The sequence below is a fragment of the Cylas formicarius genome, unplaced genomic scaffold (assembly GCF_029955315.1).
Source record: "Cylas formicarius isolate icCylForm1 unplaced genomic scaffold, icCylForm1.1 PGA_scaffold_4__25_contigs__length_36172078, whole genome shotgun sequence".
Classification (NCBI taxonomy): Eukaryota; Metazoa; Arthropoda; class Insecta; order Coleoptera; family Brentidae; genus Cylas; species Cylas formicarius.
This window is the reverse complement of record NW_026844334.1, coordinates 1623559-1646408: the sequence shown is the minus strand read 5'-3', so window position 1 is coordinate 1646408 and position 22850 is coordinate 1623559. Positions and strand designations below refer to the sequence as shown.

At 38.5% G+C, this 22850-nt stretch overlaps 2 protein-coding genes across 3 annotated transcripts; one reads left to right on the top strand and one right to left on the bottom strand.

Annotated features, from left to right (window-relative positions):
• Positions 1-1012: 1012 nt before the first annotated feature.
• LOC132700446 (sphingomyelin phosphodiesterase-like) lies at positions 1013-18803 on the bottom strand. 2 transcript variants are annotated; one of them, XM_060667768.1, is made up of 8 exons: positions 16393-18803; positions 8963-9252; positions 7389-7772; positions 5392-5564; positions 5145-5336; positions 4157-4327; positions 3825-3996; positions 1013-1363 (listed from the first exon to the last, which is right to left on the bottom strand). In XM_060667768.1, the coding sequence occupies exons 1-8, from the start codon at positions 16511-16513 to the stop codon at positions 1064-1066; spliced, it is 1803 nt and encodes a 600-aa protein (XP_060523751.1). In that variant the 5' UTR covers positions 16514-18803; the 3' UTR covers positions 1013-1063. The 2 variants fall into 2 exon arrangements, with proteins under 2 accessions (XP_060523751.1, XP_060523753.1); XM_060667770.1 differs by lacking the exon at positions 16393-18803 and adding an exon at positions 10434-12351.
• A 215-nt stretch (positions 18804-19018) lies between these two features.
• On the top strand, positions 19019-22331 carry LOC132700447 (tetraspanin-11). The gene is made up of 5 exons (XM_060667771.1): positions 19019-19153; positions 19203-19424; positions 20678-20860; positions 21658-21867; positions 21921-22331. Exons 1-5 carry the CDS (start codon positions 19091-19093, stop codon positions 22209-22211), a joined length of 969 nt encoding a protein of 322 aa, XP_060523754.1. The 5' UTR covers positions 19019-19090; the 3' UTR covers positions 22212-22331.
• The last annotated feature ends 519 nt before the right edge of the window (positions 22332-22850 follow it).

Genomic DNA, 22850 nt, shown 5'->3' with positions numbered 1-22850 from the left:
CATATTTTCAGTAGGCAACAAAGTACTACATAAATTGTAAAGTCGCTTAAACTTCTCGCCTGCAATGAGGTCCAATTTGATGCAGTTCCATGGCACGCGACTAACCGGCAGTCAAGACGCTTCAAGTTTTAAAACTTAAAATCTTACTATGTACGGTGGTTGACGTTTTCGCTAATATAAATTTGGCTGGTTAACACAGCGCACGACGTAAAGGCGCGTACACATCTTCAACGATAAATGAATCGTTACGGCTAAATTTAATTAATATGTCGTTACATCCCAGATTAGGGCTTATCATTTGCATAATTAAGCGAGGGTTAAAGCTGGCGAGGTTATTAAGCGGTCATTAATGCACAATTACGAAGGTGCCCTCACGCATTAAACTGTAATTAAGTAAGTAGTACGAGCTTAGGGCCAGTTACGCATATTTAAACGGAAAACGGGCGCTGCGGCGTGTTTATTGCGCGACGACCTACTTTCGAAGATGAATCAGCACGAGATCCAAAATGTTAAAGAGAGCAGGTGCGGCCTGCGCAGAACCTCGACTCACCTGCAGGATCTTAATTACCTCGCCGCTTGCGAGGCGTTCGCGCTGAGCGAACAGTACCTCGAGTTCAAGGCGCGTCTCGAAACTCAAGGCGTGCGGATAGAATCGGGTTTTGCCACCAGAAAAAGTACAGTTCGCAGACGGCCGAATACCCAGAAACAAATCGCCTCGGTGAACGTTCAAAAAGAAGAAGACTTAAACGTGCGCGAGTCCAGCGTTTTCGTGGAACGATTGCCGGGCAATTCGACGTGCAGCTCGTTGTCGTTTCGCTTCAAGAATATGTTCAAAAGGAGGAACAACGACAAGTGCGTCAGACGATACCCCGGCTGCTTTTGCAAGGAGGACACCGGCATTTATCTCGCTTTTGACTTGGACTCGCGGTTCTAATCGCGGAACAGTGCGCCGTGTGTAATTTCTGTATTTTTTTATTATTTTTGGAAATAAAACCCAGTGACGTTTTGTGTGTTTTTTTCTAATTAAATGTCACAGAACACATACGGTGAGAATCGATGTGTACTACGCTGCTGTCAATGAAACTGTCCTCGTTATGCTATCAAGGAGGATCTGCCTGCAATCGCGGTCGCAGCCTTGCGCGATCGAAACGTCGCCTTCTCTGACGTAAAACCTCCAGTATTTGTCGAACAGCGCGTCATTTTCGGACATTTTTCTTGCCAGGGCGTCGAAATACGCGGGTGACAGCGCCGGAAGACCGTACGCCTCCCTCGTCGAGTACAATTTTCGCCATCTCGGCGTAATGTTAGGGTGCAAGTTGGCCTGAGTCACGTTGAAGTAGTATGTGTCTATATCGACAACGTCCTTCGAAAAGTAAGGTTAATTTTTGACGTTTCCATTGATCGCAGCGCTGTGGAACACGCCTTCTACATTAAGGCATAGTAACGATAGACTGCAAACAATCGGTGAGTCGTCACGAAAAGGGAGGAAAATTTAAAAGGTGGCAAATAAAAATCAAGAGTATTCGCGAAAACGTGAGAATAGTTTGCTTACAATTAGTTTGTGAGTTTAGTTAAATTAGAACAAAGGATGTTCAGCTTTTCGAAACTGTTCCGGCAACACCGTTTCTTTATTGAACGCATAACATCTTCCCACGTCTATAATTATAAAAAGTTGGTAATGGATTCTTAATTGCAGTTATTGTAGGGTTTAACGACGATCCAGTAAATCCAATCCACATTAAGTAATAAATTTGAATATCTCATCTTGTTAATCTCGATATCTTGTAATGAGTGTAGCTGATGCCTTAATTTTGATCTAATTATCCTCAAACTAGTACATTTCTGAATTTAAATGGATGGCATAATTGGTATTATGTGGCGTAATTGATTTCTGGAATGTTCTACCTCTAGATTACAGATTTTTGAGATTTTCGTGATTAAGTTTTATTACTTTTCTTTTCCTATGTATTGTACAGTTTGTGCATCGGTTTTTAATAGGGGGTAAATGTAGTTCAGAGTTATTTGAAACTGTTTTTTGGTTACGATCTTATCTATACTATCAAAGAGGAGTCTTGACCATTATTTAAAATTATTTGTTTTGTAATATAAAATTTATTTTAAAAAACTCTATAGGAACTGGTATATTAAGCAGTCTGTGGATAAAAGAGTAAAAGGCAGCCATTTTGTGTGTGTGATTTTAGTTATTACGTATGATAAATGTAAAAATTTAATTTGTGTTGTTGTTTAGCTATTTAGTTTAGTTGCAGTTTGATTATATCACCCAATTCATTGTAGTTAATTTCCTATATTCTCTAATGAGATGATGTTCTGTGTTAAGGTGATTTTTGTTGGAATGAACTCTTTCTAAGTATTCAACACACAGGTTATATGCAAATAAAATAGGTTTTTTTTATTTTATAGGAGTCTAAGATCAAATTCAAAACTATCCAGATCACATTGTGGTCGTTAGTACGTTAGAATGATTTGGGCTATACATGTTGTATATTATATGTTATACCAGTTTCAGGAATGGGGATTCTACGTCGAAACTAACCAGAATATCTTGTATATCTAATGTAATCTTTTTGATTGTTCAATGAAATGAAAGGGATTAAGTACGAAACCATCAGTTTTCCTTCTAAGGGTTTTAATAAGCAAGCTACATATTTTGCTATGAGGGGAGAGGAGTCTGATAGAGAAGAAGCCTTAATAACAGTCTTAAGGTTGTTTTCCATAGATAGGTAATCTTTTTTAAGTTGACTATATGATCCATCTGTAAGAATATCTTGAATCTTTTCCTGATATCGATTTGTGTTCATGACCACCGTAGCAGTTCCTTTATCTTTATCTTTTAGGGAGGTTTAGATTTTTTAATGATTTTTGCGGTTTCAAATCGAATTTCATTAGCTGTTTGAGATGGCATTTTGTTTAGGATAGACGAAGTTGGAACCTGACACATTTAGGAAGTTGGTGCCATAATACATTTATCACAACGTTTGGCAGTTGAGAATAGTTTGATGGTGTCTAGTGTAAGTTAGTGTAGTTCTAAATGTGATTTTGGGTAGAAGACTTTCAACTTTGTCATGAATCGTATTTGGAAAGGATCAAACTTGGATGGATACAAAATGGAAGCAATTTCAAGATATATAGAGACAGAAGAGTCTTATTGATTTGGTCTATTTCGTTACGGGTATGATGGATTCCTTCTCGAAGTAAAGCGAAACTAGATTTTCGAAGAATTTTATAAGCGGATGAGGTTTTGACATTATGGGACATTGGGGATAACAGAGTAACAAAAACGCTAGTGTTGAAGACGGAAAAATTAAAATGAACATCCTCTAAGAGGTTTCTTGGGTGGTATAGATGTGCGGATAATGTTTTTGCTCGCTTCACTGAACCTGAAAAACAACTACAGACTTTTTTGAATCACACCAACTCGTTGTATAGTCTCATTAAATTCACCATTGAGACGGAACAAGACAATTATTTATATATGTCAAGAAACGCTAGACTACTACACAAACACAGCCATTTAGCATTGCCTATCATCGTCCAATCTGTGGGCTTAGACTGAAATTATTGTTGCCTTTTTTATATTTAACTGGTTTAACATGTTGAAGTACCATACACTTCAGTACATAGTATACATACTTATTACTTCTTGTTATATTATTATTAAAGTATACAGTGATTAAAACGTTATTTTATGCTCTGTTTATACTGATGTTATCAACGCTATACATCCCTTAATGTGATGACTCATACTTTACCGTTACACGACCTTGTGAACTAGGCGGTGTTGTAATTTTTCGCCGAGAACTCACGTAATTGTGCCCGTCCACGGTGACGATCTTGTAGTTAGGGTTGTAGTTGGTGTACGGGGTGAGGCTGCCGCCGTTATAAGCCACGCTCACAGGCCTTCCTTCGTCGTAGAATATCTTGAACGCGTCGGTGTGCGTGTGTCCGAAAAATTGACCTTTGATCACGTGCGAAAATCTGCAAACATACCCCAAAGGTATCTAGGTCGGTATCCGTAAACCCAATGAGTTGCATTGCGCACCCAGGAAAGGGTAACAGGTACGAGAGGTGTGGAGGTGTTCTCCGTTCGTCGCTTTTTCATTTAGAAAAGCGGTTAAGGGTAGTGCGACTTTCGTACCTGGCGACCAACGCGTTATAGCTCGCCTCCCAAGGTTCGACACATTCACGCTCTCCAGGAAACACGTGACCCAATATGTGAACGAACTGACCTTTGTCCTCGGCGTCCAGCAATTCGTCTCGAAGGAAATCGAGCTGCTCCACGAGAAACGTCGTATCGTACAGCAGCCACCTGATAACGCACCATTTTTTTTATTGGTTTTTATTGGTCATTGTACAAAAAAAAACAGAGGTCTTGATCTTAGACTTCCATCAAATTCGAGAACCTCACTTTCTATAGCTCCATAAAAGCTGCACGTATTGTTCTAACTATCATATATCATATCATTGTTCTAATTTATCATATTCTAGTTCGATTTTTTAGGTTATGTTGATAGACGCCGCGTCGATGAATCGGTTATGTACACCTGAATGCCAAATAAATTGGGAACCTATCAGCTCATATTACCATATTAAGTTATTTATACATAATTAAGCGTTAATAAATAATTTCTAGTATATTTAGTATTTTTCTAACAACAAAAAAAACTAAACAAAAGTCACGTTTATATTGCATTGAATAAATTAACATAAAATTACATAATCCTTAAAAAATATTTTTTTTTTAACTCAATTTTATTACGCCTAAAGGCTATCAAGGTAAACTTTCAGTTGGCTATAAAGAAACTACGATAAAAATTCGTTCGTTCCCGCCCGAACAAGTTCTAATTTGATGCAACTCGGTTGCTTGCAATTAAATGGTCCGGTATCTAAAAAGTGCAAGTCGGACTTAAAAGCGGCAATTGACGTTTCTGATAATATAAGTTTGGTTAGTTAACAAAGTAGACAATATAAAGGCATGTACACATGTACAAAGGATAGGCGAGTGTCCCTAGTACATTTGCCCAAAGTAACGTAAAAAGTAAAGAGGAAGATTCTAATATGGCTGGGTTTACGTACGTAAGAAGAAGTGGTAACGTTTCGACATAACCTCAAACTAAACGACGTACCAGTTGTATATGTAACAGACATTGTTGTTCAAGCCGACGATTTTTAGCTTGTCGTTCGCCATCACTGAGTAGTAGCCCTGTCTGGAGATGGTTTTCGAGCTATCTCCTAGCCAGCGACTCCACAACCGATCGCTCAAACCGTAAAGCCAGGACTGCGAAAACTCGGCCCGAGTGACATTCGGCGGGGCGAACCTAAAAACCTAAAAAGTAAGATTTTGACGGGTAGACGTATGGAAGTTGCACGTACACATTTAAAGGTGCCGCCTCGTGGTTGCCTAAGACGGGCAGTACAGGCGTATTCGGGAAGCTGGACGCCAGTTTCTGATAAACGTAAGCGATTTGCTTCGAGTTCTCCATCGATGACGCTTTCCATACACTGTGGTCTATGACGTCGCCGGTAAAGTAGATCGCGTCGATATCCTGCCGGATAGAGAACGAAAATCATAGACGGCGGAGGCGGTTGTCACATTGAGGTTAGGATTTTCAACGTCGCAGTCGTTCACACGGTAAAGGTATGTACGGTACTTACGTAACAATTTATTTTAAAGAAAAGGTCGCCAAAAGGCACTTGTTTAAGGGAAAAAGGTATCATTTTTATTTCAAAAATGCAAGAATTTGTATAAAAATTATGTACAGTGCGTTATAAGCTAATAACAATTAACACTTTGACTGCCATGTGCATCTTTAACTATACTCAGTGACTTGGCTTAGGGTGCCACGTGTATATTTTGGTATACACGTGTAACCACTAATATTGTGTCGCGTATATGCTACAGTAATTCGCTTTACGTGCTTTTCTAACCAAAACGTTTTTAGCGCTGACTTTTAATATTTTTATTTTTTTATACAATAATTTAATTGCTTAGCTACTATATTATTTTGAAATAAAACACGAGTTTGAGCATATATCTAAATATAAAAAATACATAATCGAAATAAAGAAAACATGTTCTATTTCATGGAATAGAATCATCTGAAAATTATTTACAGAAATAAGAATCTATACGTTGCCTTTATTTTTTCAAGTAAATCGTAAATTTTCTGTTTCTACTTCTTATCGCGGGTTTTACAAGCACGTACTTTTCCTACCTGGGATGGCAGTACAACTTCCGCTACTGGAGCTTTCCAACTCATATTCACGATCACCATCAGGCTCATTTGCAAATGCTTCATCTTCACTCATATCAGAAACTTCCTCCCATATTCTCTGCAATCTAGACTGTTCAGTTTCGTACGATCCTATTTCTATGAACCACACCAAATCACCATATATACAACACAGGACACTTATAAACTGCACTGCACCACATTCAGACTGAAAGTGATGATTATTTACAAGATCACAACGCGTCCGATAGACAAGAATAAGCATGCTTCACCGTGTAGATCACGATATACCTATGTTTTTTAATTCTACGCCACGTGTATATTTTTCATACACTAGTCTTAATGTCATAACAATATCTTTAGTATGACAAAAATTTCCTTAAAATATCTAAACTGGTATTTCTGATATAAGTAAAAAAAATATATTTTATTTTTTAAAACTTTACCGCCTGTATCTCAAAAGTTAAGAGGTTTAGGACATCAGTCTTCTTTTTAAAATGGACCCAAAATTCCCCCCCCCCCCCTAATTAGAAAGCACCCTGTATATTTTGTATCTGCTCATAGCAAGCTTAATGAAATTTAATTTGTATGTTTGGGAGGAAATATGACTACGCCACTGAATCCTACGCAAGACACATTGACAAGAGACTGCTCAGCTGGTTTTCTTCCCTATAGGTGCCCGGACATTTGGAATGAGATGAGCTCTTTCTGAGAACAGTATGTTGTGCTAAAAAAATGTCCAACAAGTCCAACGACTTCTTGCTTCATCGTGGGGTTGATTTTCTTCCTGTGTGACTTAAATGTGTTATTCATCGTAGTTCTAAATGATGAAGGTATCGTCTTGGTTGTTTTGATAGCTTCTTTTTCAAACCAGTTCAATGTTCTCGAGGACCGGAGACAATAGCGATCCCATGGGTAGCTCATCCACTTGTGAGCAGAAAGTGTCGTTTACTTCAAAATAAGAATGGATACAACATTCAAATAATTCCATGATCAATGATAGGTTTGTCGCGTCTAACAGCAACGGTAGATGTCACGCATCAGCCACTAGCAATCCTGCCGACCCATATTTAGATTCGTACTTTTAAGAATTTTATCATTGTTCTATTGATAACGATTGAAGATACGTCGTAATACCTTGTGGACGTCGGAGATGTGTGTCAGCGCATGCGCGAACATCCACGGCGGGACGTCGCAATTGTAGTGGCCCCAGACGCCGGCATTGGCGCCCCGCAGCCTGTTGCCCAGTCCCCGTTTGCAGCACACGGGGTAACCGCAGTCGGCCACGCCCCCTACCTCGTAGTCGTGCGTCACGTGAAAATCACTGACGTGCAGGATCTTGATAGGCCTCTTCGGCGGCGACGGCGGCACCCGGGGCACCTTGGGGGGCCCCTCGGGCACTTTCGTACGCCAGAGAAGCGCCGGGTGCTCCACGTAGCAGTTCTCGTTCTGCAGGAGCACTGCGCACGCGTACTCCGGGCTCAGGATCGAGCTGCCGCGAATGACGTAGTCTAAAATCGGCTGGATTGGAAGTCAACGTTTACTTGCTTTTATGTTTTCTTGAGGAAAGGAAAAATATTTAGTCCCCAGGGAGACTTTAAGATTTCTATTGAGGACTGTGTTCTGTTCCTGACAGTGGCAGATAGACGCTGAACTATGCAACTTTCGGAGTTGAAATGTGTTCCAATATGGTTCCATCAGATCACCAGGAAGAAAAGTGACTAATAGATGAGGCTGAAAAGGCTGGCTTCGCAAAAACAACACCTTGGACAAAATAACGTGTGAAACGAAAAAGATTGGCTTCACTCCATCTTTGGGTGCTGACGATGACGATTGTTCGAGAACAATTAGACAGTTTCGAAGGAAAAACAAGAATATCTATTATGTGGACGAAACTTGGGTAAATGATGGATGGTCCGCTGGAATGAAAGCACCTTCGACAAAAGTTAAAAGATTAATAATTACCCACATTGGTGGTGGCTTTCACACAAAACGGACTGGAGAGTATCGTGAAGATAAAAATGCTGATGTTTTTGAAGACCACGTTATCAAATGTTGGATCTCAGTCGTGGCTAATTACAGCTAAGGTTAATTTTTCAAGGATACTAAATACCAGGCATCGCGAATATATTTATAGAAGATTTTGAGGAAGAAAGACCTCAACATCTGTACACGTTACACTCCCATTCGTGTAAGGCTTGGGTCTTTAGGCTAGTTGTCAGGGTCTTAGAGTATTGAGTTCTCTAAAGTTTTGCTAATATGTAAAATAAAAAATAAATTACTTTCATCCTACTTACAAGATTGTTTAATTCCTAGGTCGTACAACCATTCTTATAACGTTAGGAGTAAAAATGACTTTGATATTCAGTTTGTTAAAACTCTACAAATGCAAAAAAGCCTCTTTAGTTATGGGCTTCGATCGTTCAATGTTCAATATTTTTATTAAATTTTTGTTAGACACCTGAATAGGCACCTCTCACACTCTTCTTTAGACCTTCCTCAAAATCGGCATTGGTTGAGTCCTCTGTTATTATTTCTAAATTTTTAGATTACGATCTTCCCTTGTTCCCCAATTTCTATCATCCACAACTGGAACAGGTTTCTCCGTGGGGAGTAAAAATTTCCCTGTTTTAACATTTTGGCTATCAACTCCCACCATTTCCGTTCCTTAGACTTCAAAAATAACGACCCGGGGGTGTTTCCCGTCTCACCTTGTTGATTTTGATGATTTGGTGGCAAAAATCGCTGATCGTCCACGTCTGGAACGTGATGTAGAGGTTGCAAAAGGTCGATACGACCTGGTCCAGCGGTACCACTCCCGTCTGGATGTTGTGCACGAGTAGGCGGCAAGTCGTGCAGATTACCCTTTCTCCCGCGAGCCTCGTCTTGAGGGTCTGGGGGCTCAGTTTCAAGTCCGTGAGGGCTTCCTCGAACCGGACGGGGTCTAACGCATGGTACGACTTGGCTTTGAGTACTCGGGCCAGCTGCTTTTGGAGTACCACTGGGAATTATAGAAAATTCGTAGAGTAGTACCACAAATTAAGACAACACATTTGCAGTTTTAATGGGATTTGACAATGTATTCTTTTCACTGAAGGCAAGGGTCCCAAATTCCATAATGCAGTCCTCTATTAGGTAGAAAATTATAGATTTTTTTTTGCTTCGCAGTGCTAGATAAACTGTTTTTCATATCTGGGGAAACAACAATGCACAAATAATGTCCATAAAGGCAACGAGATAAATTACTTATTATCTCTTCCTAAAAATTATGTAGAGAATTTAGAACAGATGTGAAAGAGACATTGGGCCCACGCCTAATTTGATCTGACACTCTTCAGCTTGAATGTATTATTGCAAAAAAGCTAGAGACGCCTGCGCCTTCCATATATTATCAACTCTGCTAAACATACAGATCTAATAAAGCTACCTCAAGACAAAATGATAGATGACTCAGTATTACAGTGAAATGCAAAAATATCCAAAATGTCTCCAAGCTTTAGACAAGCATAATCATGCTAATGTGGAATGATAACATGGACCATAAGTGTTGGGAACAGTGTTTAAAGTTTCTTGGACAAATGTGAAGGTGAACAAAATAGGAAGAGAAAGGGAATTGCTGCGACTAGTGAAAAGAAGAAAGGCCTCTAGATACCAATTCCTGAAGGTGATTATGGATCTTAGAACATCAAGGATTCCTTCTGTGTAGATGGTTCACCTTGTTGACTCCTGAAGCTGTGTCAGTTATCAACAACCAACGCAGGATGAATCCAGAAGAATGGTAAATAGAATTACAAGAAGAAATAAAAAAATACTTCTGTCCCAGAATTATTCGATGCCCGTGTACTCTATAGAGCTGCACGCAAATTATCTTTATTTTCTTTAACTCATGTTTGACATCAAATTGTCACTGATTGCTGGAGGCAAACTGGTGTTTAATTCTGGCTCTTAGACAAAAAGACAAACTTGTTTCCCCAAATCCGACACCGATAGGACAAAATACCTTTAAAATGTTAGTCGTCATTTGCATAACACCCAGTATATCCGCCGGAGCGAGAGACAAAGGTCGGCGGTTCTCGCGAGGCAATTAAAAATCAACCGGTGATTAATTAAAATATTTTCCGCGTGAAAGGTGCGACAAAAACAACGGCGGTGACGTAAGACTCGTTTTTTCCCGCTACTCACGCATCTGATCATCTTCGATGCCGCCCCCGGTATCTTCCTTGTGCCCCCGACCCTTGGAGAAATACGTCACAGATACGATACCCGCCACAAGACACAAAAGTTTTCTCATAGCTTCGTCCTTGTCGTTTCAAGACCGCACTGATTCGGATCAACTCTCGCGGGTCGCTTTTAAAAGACACCAAGAGAACGTTTGCGTTTTATCGTAATCGGAAATTACCTGGGTTTCGAAGCCCCGCCCTCGTTATCATTGCGGTACAAGGTTTTTAGGTTAGGTTCGCATGTAATTGCGATTAATGTTGCGTGACGCGACTCCCTTGTAATTAAAATACGGTTGTCGATATCAAGCAGTCAACCAAAACGTAACTAGTACGTCTGTTCTACATGCGCATGCGCGAGATTCACAACACAACAATCAACATGGCCGCTGACAGATCTTCAGTATGTTCAGAAGCGGCATTTCTGCGGCAGTGTTTAAGTTAAGAGCGCGGAAATCGCTGTTCAGTGTGTGAGATTCAGAGGCATGCGCGTAAAATCATAACCTAAGAAAATAAAGGTTCCGCAAGGTGGATCGAAGTACTTAGGAACATTTTATATAAATATTTAAGGACTACATTTAATGTTTCAAATAATCGCATTTTCTTTTGAATTGCCCATACGCATCTCGTACTTTGGCTTGTATTTTCACCATTTCTTCGAGAGAGGAATCTTCCCAATGATAGATAAACATTTCTCTAGCAGCTTAACTGAATATAACTTGTTGAATGGTTGCTGGTGGTCCCAGATCAACTTCTTCATCTTCTTCTTCCTCTTGGTGCTCTTCTTCACCATTTTGTGCTTGTTATAATATGGCTTCCTATGTCAAGTCTGCTGTTGTAGGCAAATTCTGATCTGTCACCATAAAATCTTGCAACTCCTCTCTTGTAAACTTAATTGTTGTTTGAAACTGCTTTATCCTCTCCCTTAATGGCTGATCATCTTCAAAGTCCTGTTCGCATTCTGTCTCATTAATAAGTCCTGCATGACGATAGGTGTGTTGAATTGTTTCTGCTGTCGCCTCTTTCTAAGCTTTACATATAAATATTAATGGAAAATTTGTCTTCCGATTCGATCATTTCCATTAAAATGTTTTACTTTTTATTACGCTCTCAGTTATCTAAGAGAAGTGATATGTATTTTCTTCCCCTTTAATTCTGCATCCCATTTTCGTATCTCCTCTTCGATAATTTGCGATGTCATCCATACAAACTTGTTGGCCATGTAAGTGGGCGGCAAATGCTTGATGTTCTTAAAACATCGTGGGTTAGTTGATCACGGCTAGCTTTCCTTTTTCTCTCCCACTCATATTGGCAGCTAGTAACACTGTTATACATTCTTTAGAAAGTTTTCCATCCACACGAAATTTAAGAGTTATCTGGCGTCATTTTTTAAAAAGTAGCAGTTTCGTCAGTAATAAAAATATCGTCAGCAGGGTACTTTTCTGCTAGTTTTGACCACTTCTTCTCCAGCCAATCGTTAGTGACGTTTCTGTACGACATCACGGGCTTCGCCACTTATATGTCCATAATTTATAGCATGTCTCTGTTTGAACTTCCCCAACCATCCTTCCGAAGCTATCGAAGCTTTTACAAAATAATATCTTCTTCACTGCACTTAAATTTTAACATTAAAAGTGTACTATTTGTTAGGGTCGTGAAATCATCATAGTCAATATTTTGAGCATTCATTAAGAAAAATAGCTTTTCTCACTGCCAATATACTCAGCTATAAATGAACCAACTAGCCTTCGGCTCAAAGTGTCAAAATTGTAATATTTTCATTTTTTAAATTTATTTTTAATAATTTCGATAGAGTCCACACAGAGTCGTACCATAGAAATAGGTCCAAAGTTGTTTGCAGTAACTTCCCCACCTTTATGTATGAGAATTATTTTGATATTTTTAAAATATTCGCATTTTGGTTTTTTATTTCATTTTCGTAAAAGTTGTTGTAGCTGTTAATATTTCCTGTAAGATGCGCCTTGGGGTAGTCATCGTTTAGCAGATAAAGATTATTTCTTATTAATTGAAGTTTTGTATTAATCATTACTTCTTTCACGCAAAAGCAAATCTCAATGGTGTCGGAAAAATATCTATTCAAGATCCAAATTTTTGATTTAAGGACAATGTATTTATTTTTTGAAAAAATTTTATCGTACCTTCCTGATTAAACTTATGATACCTTTTTTTGTACCAATGACTTTATAAAATTGTTAGAATACAAAATTGCAGCTGACGGAAGATTTTTTTAAACATTGTCGACATTCTGTGATTGAGCAAAAAAAATATCCATTGCATTAATATACAGGGTGTTCCGTTTAAAGATATATGTTTGGTTTTCTACGTATTTTTATATTTGAAAATAATTTTAAGTTGTTTCTTTTAGTCTTATCTATAAGCTTTGCATTTATTTTGCATTTTTGCTAAAACAATTAATAAATTAAATATACTACTCAGTTAGTCAGTCAGATTTTTTTTTCTGTCACTAATAATTAATCATCAATATCTTCCTTACGCACGTCAAAACCAAAAGTAACCCAAAACTAACCAACATCAGACGTTTTTAACTCATTTAAAGTGCCCAAACGACAGAAAAGTGAGGTTATGATTTCACATTTGACATTCGCCTGAAAAGTGAGGTTATTTTTTGACATTTGACATAAGTTTAATGTCATGTCGAGCAAAACGGGGTCTCTTTCCTTCTTGTCAAATCGAATTCAGTTCAGTTTCAGCGACGCCTAACCGGTAACCCACAAAGATAACGCGTTATCACTCCAAAAAAAGTAAGAAATATTCCTTTCCCGTCGCGTCCGCCTAATTTACGATAACGATTATACGTCGATAACAATATTATAATAGAACAGGTGAAATTTTGCGTTTTCTTTCATTGGTTTTTTCCCCAAAACCTATTTGGGTCATTCCGTCGATATCTGTTTGTCGTGATGTCGCGCGCAATATATTGAACGGTTTCGCGGCGTTGCCACTTGTATCCGAAACGAAGGAACTTTAGGGAGAGATCGGACTAGGATGTTTTATCTCTTTCGGGAGGTTATCCGTCTTTCCGAGTCAAAATTAAATTAAAAATCTTGCTCAATACAAGAAAATAGTTGTTTGAGCTACCGAAATTCGTCATAGTTACTTCGGTTTTGGTTAGTTTTAGAGGATGGATGGATTTTCATCTTAAAGCATCTAGAAAAAATGTCATAAAATTTATAGACCCGGTAACAGCTACTACGATTTTGAGGTTATGATTCTTGCTTTCTTCTTAATTAAGGATGTAACAAGTTCAAGAAAAATTGCAATTTGAACACTAGTATAACGCAATCAATAGCTTTTGTGCAGTTTAAAAAAGTCACAACTGTTGGTAAGCTGAGACTTAAGTTTTCCTAGATAAATTTGCTAAGTTGAGCTTTCTTCTTGAAGAAACCCAATTGCCTTAAACTCTGCAGACTCACTCCATTAATCTTGATTTCAAAATTCTATTGGATAGAGTCTCTATAGTTTCCGAAGAGACAAAAACAGACTTTTCTGTGTCGAGTGCTAGTTTATTTTGATATAGCCAGGGCCATGGTTTTGCTTTCATTGGTACTGCAGTGTCATCCGCTATTACGGTATCTTGCAAAACCAATAAATCATTTATATATAAGATGAATAATATTGGTCCACGTATTGAACCTTGAGGCACTTCCAACACTTGTTTTAACTTGCTCAATTTTAATACCATATACCCTTACAATTTTCCGCTCTTAGATCCATATTTTGCAATTTGCACACTAGTATAAAAAGCTTTTGTCTAGTCTAAAAAGGTCACAACTGTTCATCAAGTCAATGTGTTGAGTTTATTAAGGAAGTTGAATAACCTGACAAAAACAATGTTTTCAAAAATCTTAACATGATATATATTAATATTATTTTTGTTAAGTTAATCGAGATTTGGCAACGCCGCGATCAAAGCTTCAGGTCAGGTTAAATAAAATAATCAATTAATTATTAGGCGCTATAAGGAAATTTACTGGGTGTTTAAAAAAGACCCGGGACTATTTAAGGTCAGATTATTTTATTAAAAAGAAGTTCCCTTAAATGTAGGTCCTCAAATGCACGAGATACAGGGAGTTATAATAATGTTGTTTAGATTGATTCAAATATAAAATGCTGATTTGCAGAAACTAAATAAAAATTAATAATAAAATAGTAAAATTTGTTCAAAGAAACGTACGCCACTGACTTCAATTTAATTTCGATACTTCCCTGATATAGAGCGACTAAGACTAGTGTTCTTTCGTCTCTTGAATTTTTCTCGAATTTGCTTTGTTTAAAAAAAAATAAAAAAACTATTTTCAATGATATTTGCGACGAATTCGACTAAAAATAACTTAATATTGATCATACAAAATATTTACAAAAACTGTTTGAAAGTGACCACCACTTCCACTGGATCTTGCTCGTACATTTTTATCAATAAATTTTATGATGCTGCCCCCTTTTCTTAACGCCACTGTGTTTTATTCAGTTAGGTCCAAATCGGATCCTTGTCACTAGAAACAACGCTTAAAAAAAACAATATTTATATGTATATTATTTTTATTATTTTTTAGGCAACTATATTTTTGTATTTATTTTGAAAAAGTTTGCCTGTAGAAGATAGAATTTTTAATAAGTAATAACAGCTTCTTTTTGTATTTTTTAAACTTCGAATGGTGATTTAAGAAGAAAAAATATGGGTATTAAAAACTAGATTTAGTGCGTTTCATATTACATACGTATTTTTTAAAAGTATGTTGTTCTTATAGTTTTTTTTTCTTCAACCTTGCGGAATCTAAAATACATACAAATACGAAATAATGGTAAATATTTATTTATTATGAGTTGAGTTTATTTATTTTCACACTTTTAATTTTTTAGTGAAAACCGCGGGACGAACTAAAAAAAATTAGGAGATCAAATCAGTGGCGTGTCACTGACTGCACATGAGTAAATAACATTTTAATCAGGTCGCTACTGTACTCGTCAAATCGAGAACTTTTTTTGTGAAAAATATCTAGTTTTTAGTTCCCGATTAAAAAAAAAAAACACTTCCTACCATTAATAATTTCTAACAAAATTGTCTGTTAATAAATTAATAACAATTTTTTGAAAAAAAAGTAGAACATAGAAGTTTTTAAAGGTTTCAAAAATACGCATCAGAGTTTACGTACTTCGATTTTGTGAAGTATAATAAAACACGGTAAAGGTAATCTTAACCTGCTTGTCGTTCCACCATCAACAAAACAATAATACTGGCACCGTTGCCGTCAGTGCCTATGCGTACGCGAGCGCAGCTGTAAATCGTGCTTGTTTTCCTGGAAAAACCCCAATCCTATGGTAATAGCCAGTAGCCTACCAGAACTTTAACGGACCTCATTGCGGAATACAATAATATAAAGAGTATCGATATTCTCAAAGACGCATTTAAGCTTCAAATAACTGGACACACTCATCAATGAACCACGAGGACCAAGACCCCAGATCAGATCGAGAATTGAGCAAACTCAGGAAGCACTTCTGGCTGCTACGTTAGACCAACTAGCCAGGAGTATATGATGATATGGCTGCGCAGTGTCTTGCAAAACCCAACAAGTCATTTATATATAAGATAATCAATATTGGCGCAAGTATTGAGCCTTGCTGACTTTTAATACAATGTATCCTTACAACTTGTATCCCGTATTCCCATACTCTGCAATTTGGACACTAGGATAAACAAAAAAGTATAAAAAGTCAAACTAACCCAAACTATTGGTAGTCTAAATTTCATCATCATCGATGAACTCGTCGATGAACCACGAGGACCATAACTCGGGACACTCAGAACAACATGAGAGGACAAAGAGAAAACGGTCATATGAGAAATTTGAAGGAACAAACCGAGCGGTCCCCATACTTACAGGATATGAGCTTCGTTGACCCAGTGCAATTACGAACGCTCTCGCATAAAATAACAATCGTTTCTCGGCACTTAAAAGAGTCGCCGTACGTCGTAGCCCCCCGAACCAAAGGAAACTGCATATTACTGGGTTGCTTAAACGTCTGGTGTAAATCATTTCATTCTGGTTTTGATTGGGTCCGATTCGTTGTGCGAGATCTCAAGCGTGGTCGCGTGTTCTAAGCGGCGGGCCAGTGGCGTGCGTGTCCGATCGTTTTTTCGGAAAATTTGCACGTCTATATGGCGCCTACCTCCATATTTATAGAGTTTTATCCAAGTCAGCTTTTTTTTTCTTTATAAAGAGTTGTAGGCACTTGAAAAATACGCATATGTGTTTCAAATAATCGGTTATTTCTTTTGAATTCTTTTAGTATGCCAATACGCATCTTGTACTTTGGTTTGTACTTTCACCATTTCTTCGAGAGGGGCACATGATACATAAAAAAATTCTTTTGCAGCTTAACTGAATATAGGGCTTGTTGAATGGTTGGTGGTGGTCCCAGATCAACTTCTTCTTCCTCTTGGTGCTCTTCATCACCCTTTCTTGCTTGTTGCAATATGGCAAATCCTGATCTATCACCATAAAATCTTGCACCTCCTCACTTGTAAACTTAATTGTTGTTTGAAACTGCTTTATCCTCTCCCTTAATGGCTGATCATCTTCCAAGTCCTTTTCGCATTCTGTCTTGGTAATAAGTCCTGTATAACGGTAGGAGTGTGGAATTGTTTCTGCTGTCGCCTCTTTCCAAGCTTTACTAATAAAGTTGACTGCATCTAGGATATTAATGGAAAATTTGTCTTCGGAATCGATTATTTGCATTAAAATGTTTTTCCCGTATCGACTCTTAAGACTTTTTATTACGCCATCGGCTGTAATACACTTGTTGTTTTGACTGGAAGAAATATCAATTCAATGTTCCGTAGATTTGGAATATGAGGATATACAGGGCAGTTATCTATCGACTCTCACGACTTTTTATTGGCTGGAACAAATACCACTTCAATGTTCCGTAGATTTGGAATATGTGGATGTGCAGGGCAGTTATCTAAGAGAAGTAATATTTCCCTCCCCTTTAATTCTGCATCTCATTTCGGTATCTCTTCTGCAAAAATTTGCGATGTCATCCACGCAGGCTTGTTTGCCTTGTAAGTGACCGGAAAATGCTTGATGTTCTTAAAACATCGTTTTGGTTTGTTTTTAGTATTTTAGTATTTCTCATGTTTTTTTTTAGCTGCTTTCTGACTTTGGAAGGTTGTGGTGAAGTGTATTTTGTCATAGAATGTAGGAATTATTAGAGAGAAAAGTAAGACTCGTTGATAACCGATGATTTTTGGACCTTGTGGTGATGTGACAATGCATTCAGGCGTGTCCGTATATTTTCTGTAAAAAGAATAACCCAATGTTATGAATTATGACTATTACTATTACTTTCTAATGCAAGGCTAAAACGTATGTTAGGGTGTGTGTACAGTTGATCTGGGAAGATTTCTTAAGCATGAGGAATGCAAGTGTAAATAGTAGCCAAAAACCACCGAGATTTGAGTTGTCGCATTAAACCTGGTCAACACTGGATTGAATGCGAACCCAAACCTATTACACAATATAGAAGGCTACCCTAGAATAGCCTATGACGACCAAAAGACTCGCTGATGGCGACCTCAGTAAATGCATTTGTTATCACAACTGTTGCCTTATTTTATTATTATATGGTACCATTTTTTTTATTGTAAGAGTGTGAATCTTCGCCCGTGGCGTTTCCTTCTATTCTCATTAATCGACAGCGGCGCCTCAGTATATCTTTTATTATTGTTAAGGCTTCTTCTGAGGAATCGCTTGACTCGTTTGCCCTACGTGTCTCTACAATTGCCGAAGGTTTTTCTTCCATCTGTTTTTTCTTGCCAATGGATTTACCTACCCCACTGGTCCAACTGGACTAGCTTTAGTTAAATGCCTTATGACAATCCAAAAGTAAATTGTATGTTATTTTTCTGGACCTTACGGTTTATTGCGTCTTGACTGTCTGTGCAATTGTTTATTACGAATCTTTTCGCTCTCTCTCATTCTCTTGCACATCGTTTTAGTGCAGTATTCTCTGCCATTTCAGTCAGTCATGTTTAATGTTGGATGTACTGTTCTTGCTTTAACAGAACTTCTAATTAATAATTTTCAGAAATCAGATGGTTTTGCGTTAAAGGGTAAAAGGGGTCTTCTGACATTTTTTCTTCTTCTTCTAATTATTAATTAATTTTAAAGTTTTGATATTGACACGGATTTCACTGCAAATCCACATCACGATCGAACTACGTACGCCACAACGAGAACAAATGAAAAATAAAGCAAACGAATTTTATGTTTTTTTTTCTCGAGATTTTCCCCGCTCGTTACGCCGCTGGGCCCTCTACGCTCCGCCAATCGCTACTTCCTTCCGTTCGCGCGGGGATTTTTAACAAATTTCACTCGTCGCTCAGTTGGCGTCGGTCAGCGCGTCACAATTTTCCGTCGCGGCCTACCGGGACCACCGGTCAATGAAATAACCCGATCGAATTAAACAATTATTGGCGTTAATATGAAAAGTGCGTAGGGAGATTTCAGTCGTCGAAAATGTTCCCGACGAGACGCCGCGATCCGTTATAGTCGAGGGCGATCATCTCGGGCGGATATGGCGGCCGTTTCGCTGATCGGAAGCAAAATCATTCTCGCCGCTTGTAACTTCCTGTTGCTGGTAAGCAACCCGCGGCGGCGACTCTCGAAACGCCATTTTTACTTTTTAGGCGTGCGGATTTACCCTCGTCATCGGCGGCATGCTAGTGCTATTCGACGCCGACAGGATCCTGCTGTCCAGATTACTCTCGGGCGGCCCCTTCGAGGACCTGCCCCATCCCCTTTTCTATTACGGTGCCATAGGACTCGCCCTGTTGGGCCTGTCACTCGCAGCTGCAGGAATATTGGGCTGCTGGGCTTCGTGTTTACACAACTATTACTTGCTGACGTTCGTAAGTTTCCGATCTCCCAAGTTTTTCACACATTCCGCGATAAAAGTTGGTTTTTGTCATCGCGTTCGACGTTTGACAGCCCGTCCACCCTTCTTCTTCTTTTACGATGTCCCGCACGCAGAGCAAAACCACAGACCACGCGACGATATCGCGGATCACTAACTCATCGTGTTATCCGTGACTTTTGGTGACGGTAAAGGTTTATGAGATGCTGGCATTTATTTGCGCAATGACGTTTCTTATATTGTTTATGTTTTATGTCGGTAAGAGGGTTTCGATACAGACAGCGCTGATAATATAAGGCGATCAACATTTTTTTAAGTAGGATATTATGCGCGAATTGAAGAAAAAGTAATATTAAGATATATTTAAGTTTTAAAACTTATATAGGTATTGGGTGAATTTTTTAACCGTTGCTAAATAACGCAGGTCGACAATTTTTAAACTTTTAGGCGCAATAGAATTTTAATCAATAATAAAAAATAAATAATAAATAAAAATAAAAAAATATGAAAAATACCAGATCTTTGTTAGCCTGTGTAATTAATTTGAAAAAAAAATTGAGGCACATTTAAATTACACTTTTCATGATTAGTCACTACAGGTGCGATAAACAGTTTTGAACTAGTCGTTAGTTATTTTTAGGCCTAACAAAATACTTATTATTATTATTTATTACAATTTGTTGTATTACTGTTATATTTTATGTTAATCGAGTTACGACGTCAGTTGACAGAAAGACAGACAGATTCTTATAATAGAGGTTTTATTACGTTACGTTATGTAAATTAGTTTGAAAAGTTTTACTTACTTTTTTTTTTTTTATTTAAATTTAAATTTATAATTATACAACGTTAATTGATAATCTATTACTACCTGTCTATATATAATCCGATAAACTTTCATAAACTAAATAATGGATTTTCATCAACTAAAAGCCACCTTAGTTCAATTATTGTGCTCTCACTTCTTCTTTACTTCTATGGCCAAGACTACCAGGATCATTCAGCCAAAATTATTGTCTTTGTGAGGTAGGCACTGTTTTAAATTTAATTACGATTAATTTGAATGTGCCTTATGCTCAAATTAGGACAACAAATGATAATTTTGGTAATATTGATGTTTTTTTGATTAATTAATGTAAACTCGCGCAGGGGGCCTATAGACCACAGACAATTAACCGCGGCTAGTCTCGCTCGCGTTGTCACGTCGGGTTAAATTTCTTAACCGCGTTCGATGATTCATTTTTTCAGTATTTTCTGCTGGTGATGATAGTTTTGGTCGGCGAGTGCGCCATATACATCGTCGCCTGGATATGGCCGCAGTGCGTGGGCCTGGGGCTGAATGCAGACCACCTCGCCAAAGAACTCCAACGCAACTATGGCGTTAGCGGTCAGGACCAATTTACAGCGGCGATCGATCTGGCACAGACCACCGTGAGTCGAGTCTAACTTATAAACGCTAACTGCTACGTTCTTTGTTTTATATTTAACACTAAACGTAGAAAAAAAATATTTTGGAAACTTTAGGTAATAATCTTGTTGCATTGTATATTAATGACCACCCTTGGATAATCCCATACAAAAGCAATTGGTCAGTTTCTTATATCTGTGAACAGACCATACCTACATAATATATTTGCTAAGGCTACATAAAAGTAAAACTAATACTTTTACTAGATAGTTACTTATATTTAAATAAAATTAGTATCTGGTTGTTTTTTACATTTGATACCTACATTGAAATGATCTTTACAAACGTGCATGTTTGTGTGCTTTTCGTAGAATAATCCTTCCGCATGCTTTTGTAGCGATTTTATTTGTCGATTTTTATCTTACTGTACCCGAATGAAAATTTTATCTGCACTTTTCGCAGTTGAACTCGTACAAAAAGGAACCGTACAGTACTTATAACGAGCCGTTTCCACAATAAATACAAAAATTGAACACTAAACGCTTTAAAACCGAGACTAACGATGCAAATTTAGTAAGAAATCGATGAGAAATGTTTAGAATGGCACTTTCCTGCGGTGTGACGTCACGCCGGCTGCTGCGCATTTTGTTTTGCTATTCATTGCGATACGAGTATTGCGATTTAAGGGTTGATATATGGTGTAACGTGTTTTTATATGTAAACCCACGTTTTAGTAAAATAAAAAAAATACGGGCAAATTCCCTCTTCGTAATTGGGCGTCGATTTTGTAGGTTAGAAAACCGTGAAATCTCGTTTTCAGTTCCGGTGCTGCGGTATCGACTCCGCCAACGAATACGACACTTCGCTATGGCGTCTACAAGCCCTCGGCGCCTCGCTGGCCATCCCGTTGACTTGTTGCGTCCTCAACAATCAAAACGACTCACGAGCGTACCTCAACCCTATCCCCAACGACTCGGATTTGTGCCAAGCGTTGGAGAAACAACGTCACGAAGGCCACAGACACGTCACGGCAAGCACCACGGACTACAGAAGTCAGCCGTCACTCACGTCTCCAATTCGCAGGGTTGCCAAGCGCACTTGGAACAATGGTACCGTCAGCACTACGTCGTATTTCTCGGGATCGGTTTGGGCGTCGTACTCGTCGAGTTCGCCGTACTTCTGAGCACTATCCTGACTTGCACGAGGGTCTACCACCACAACGAAGAGTCGAGGGATAACGTGCGAAACCGCGCTCACGACGAAACCCCGAAAGACGTTTTTTCGCACAGGAATCAGCCGGGAGCTTACACCAACGAGACTTACGCCATGACGGAAGGGTTCAAGCAGAACTACAAACTGCTGGAGGGAGCATGATGGTGGCTGAGAGGCGTCTGCCTGCCGAGGTACAAGTACTCGATCCAAGTCGAATCTATGCTGTGGTAGGCGCGGCCTCTCGTAAAATGTATCCATAAATTTTACACGCAATATAGTTTTTTTACAACTTGCCGTAGTTTTACTTCAAAAACGTCGACGTATCGAGTTGTATCTCTTTTGTGTTGTCACGCCGGTGACGAATTGATTGCGAATGCGATTTGAAAAGTGGTTGCTACGGTCCGTGACTGCTGTCATTTTGCCAAGGCCAACTCAAATTCGGTTTCATGACAGCGGTCAACAAAGTTGAAAATTAGTATGCCCTAGTTAAGTATATTTGAAATTTTATATGCAATATATTTGTTTTACAACTTGCCGTCGTTTTACTCCAAAAAAGTCAACTACAGTCATATGTGCGTTGAGCTTTCTCACGCCGATGATGAATTGATTGCGAATGCGATCTGGAAAGTTGATGCCATAGTCTGTGGCTGCTGTCGTTTCGCCACGGCCAAATTCGGTTTAGTGCCAGTTGACGAGTTTGGTGATGGAAAGTGATGCAGGAAATGAAGAAAATAAGTTGTACATGGTATTTCGAGAAAAAGAAAGCAAGGGTGAACAATTGCCATTGGCATTTAATCAAGA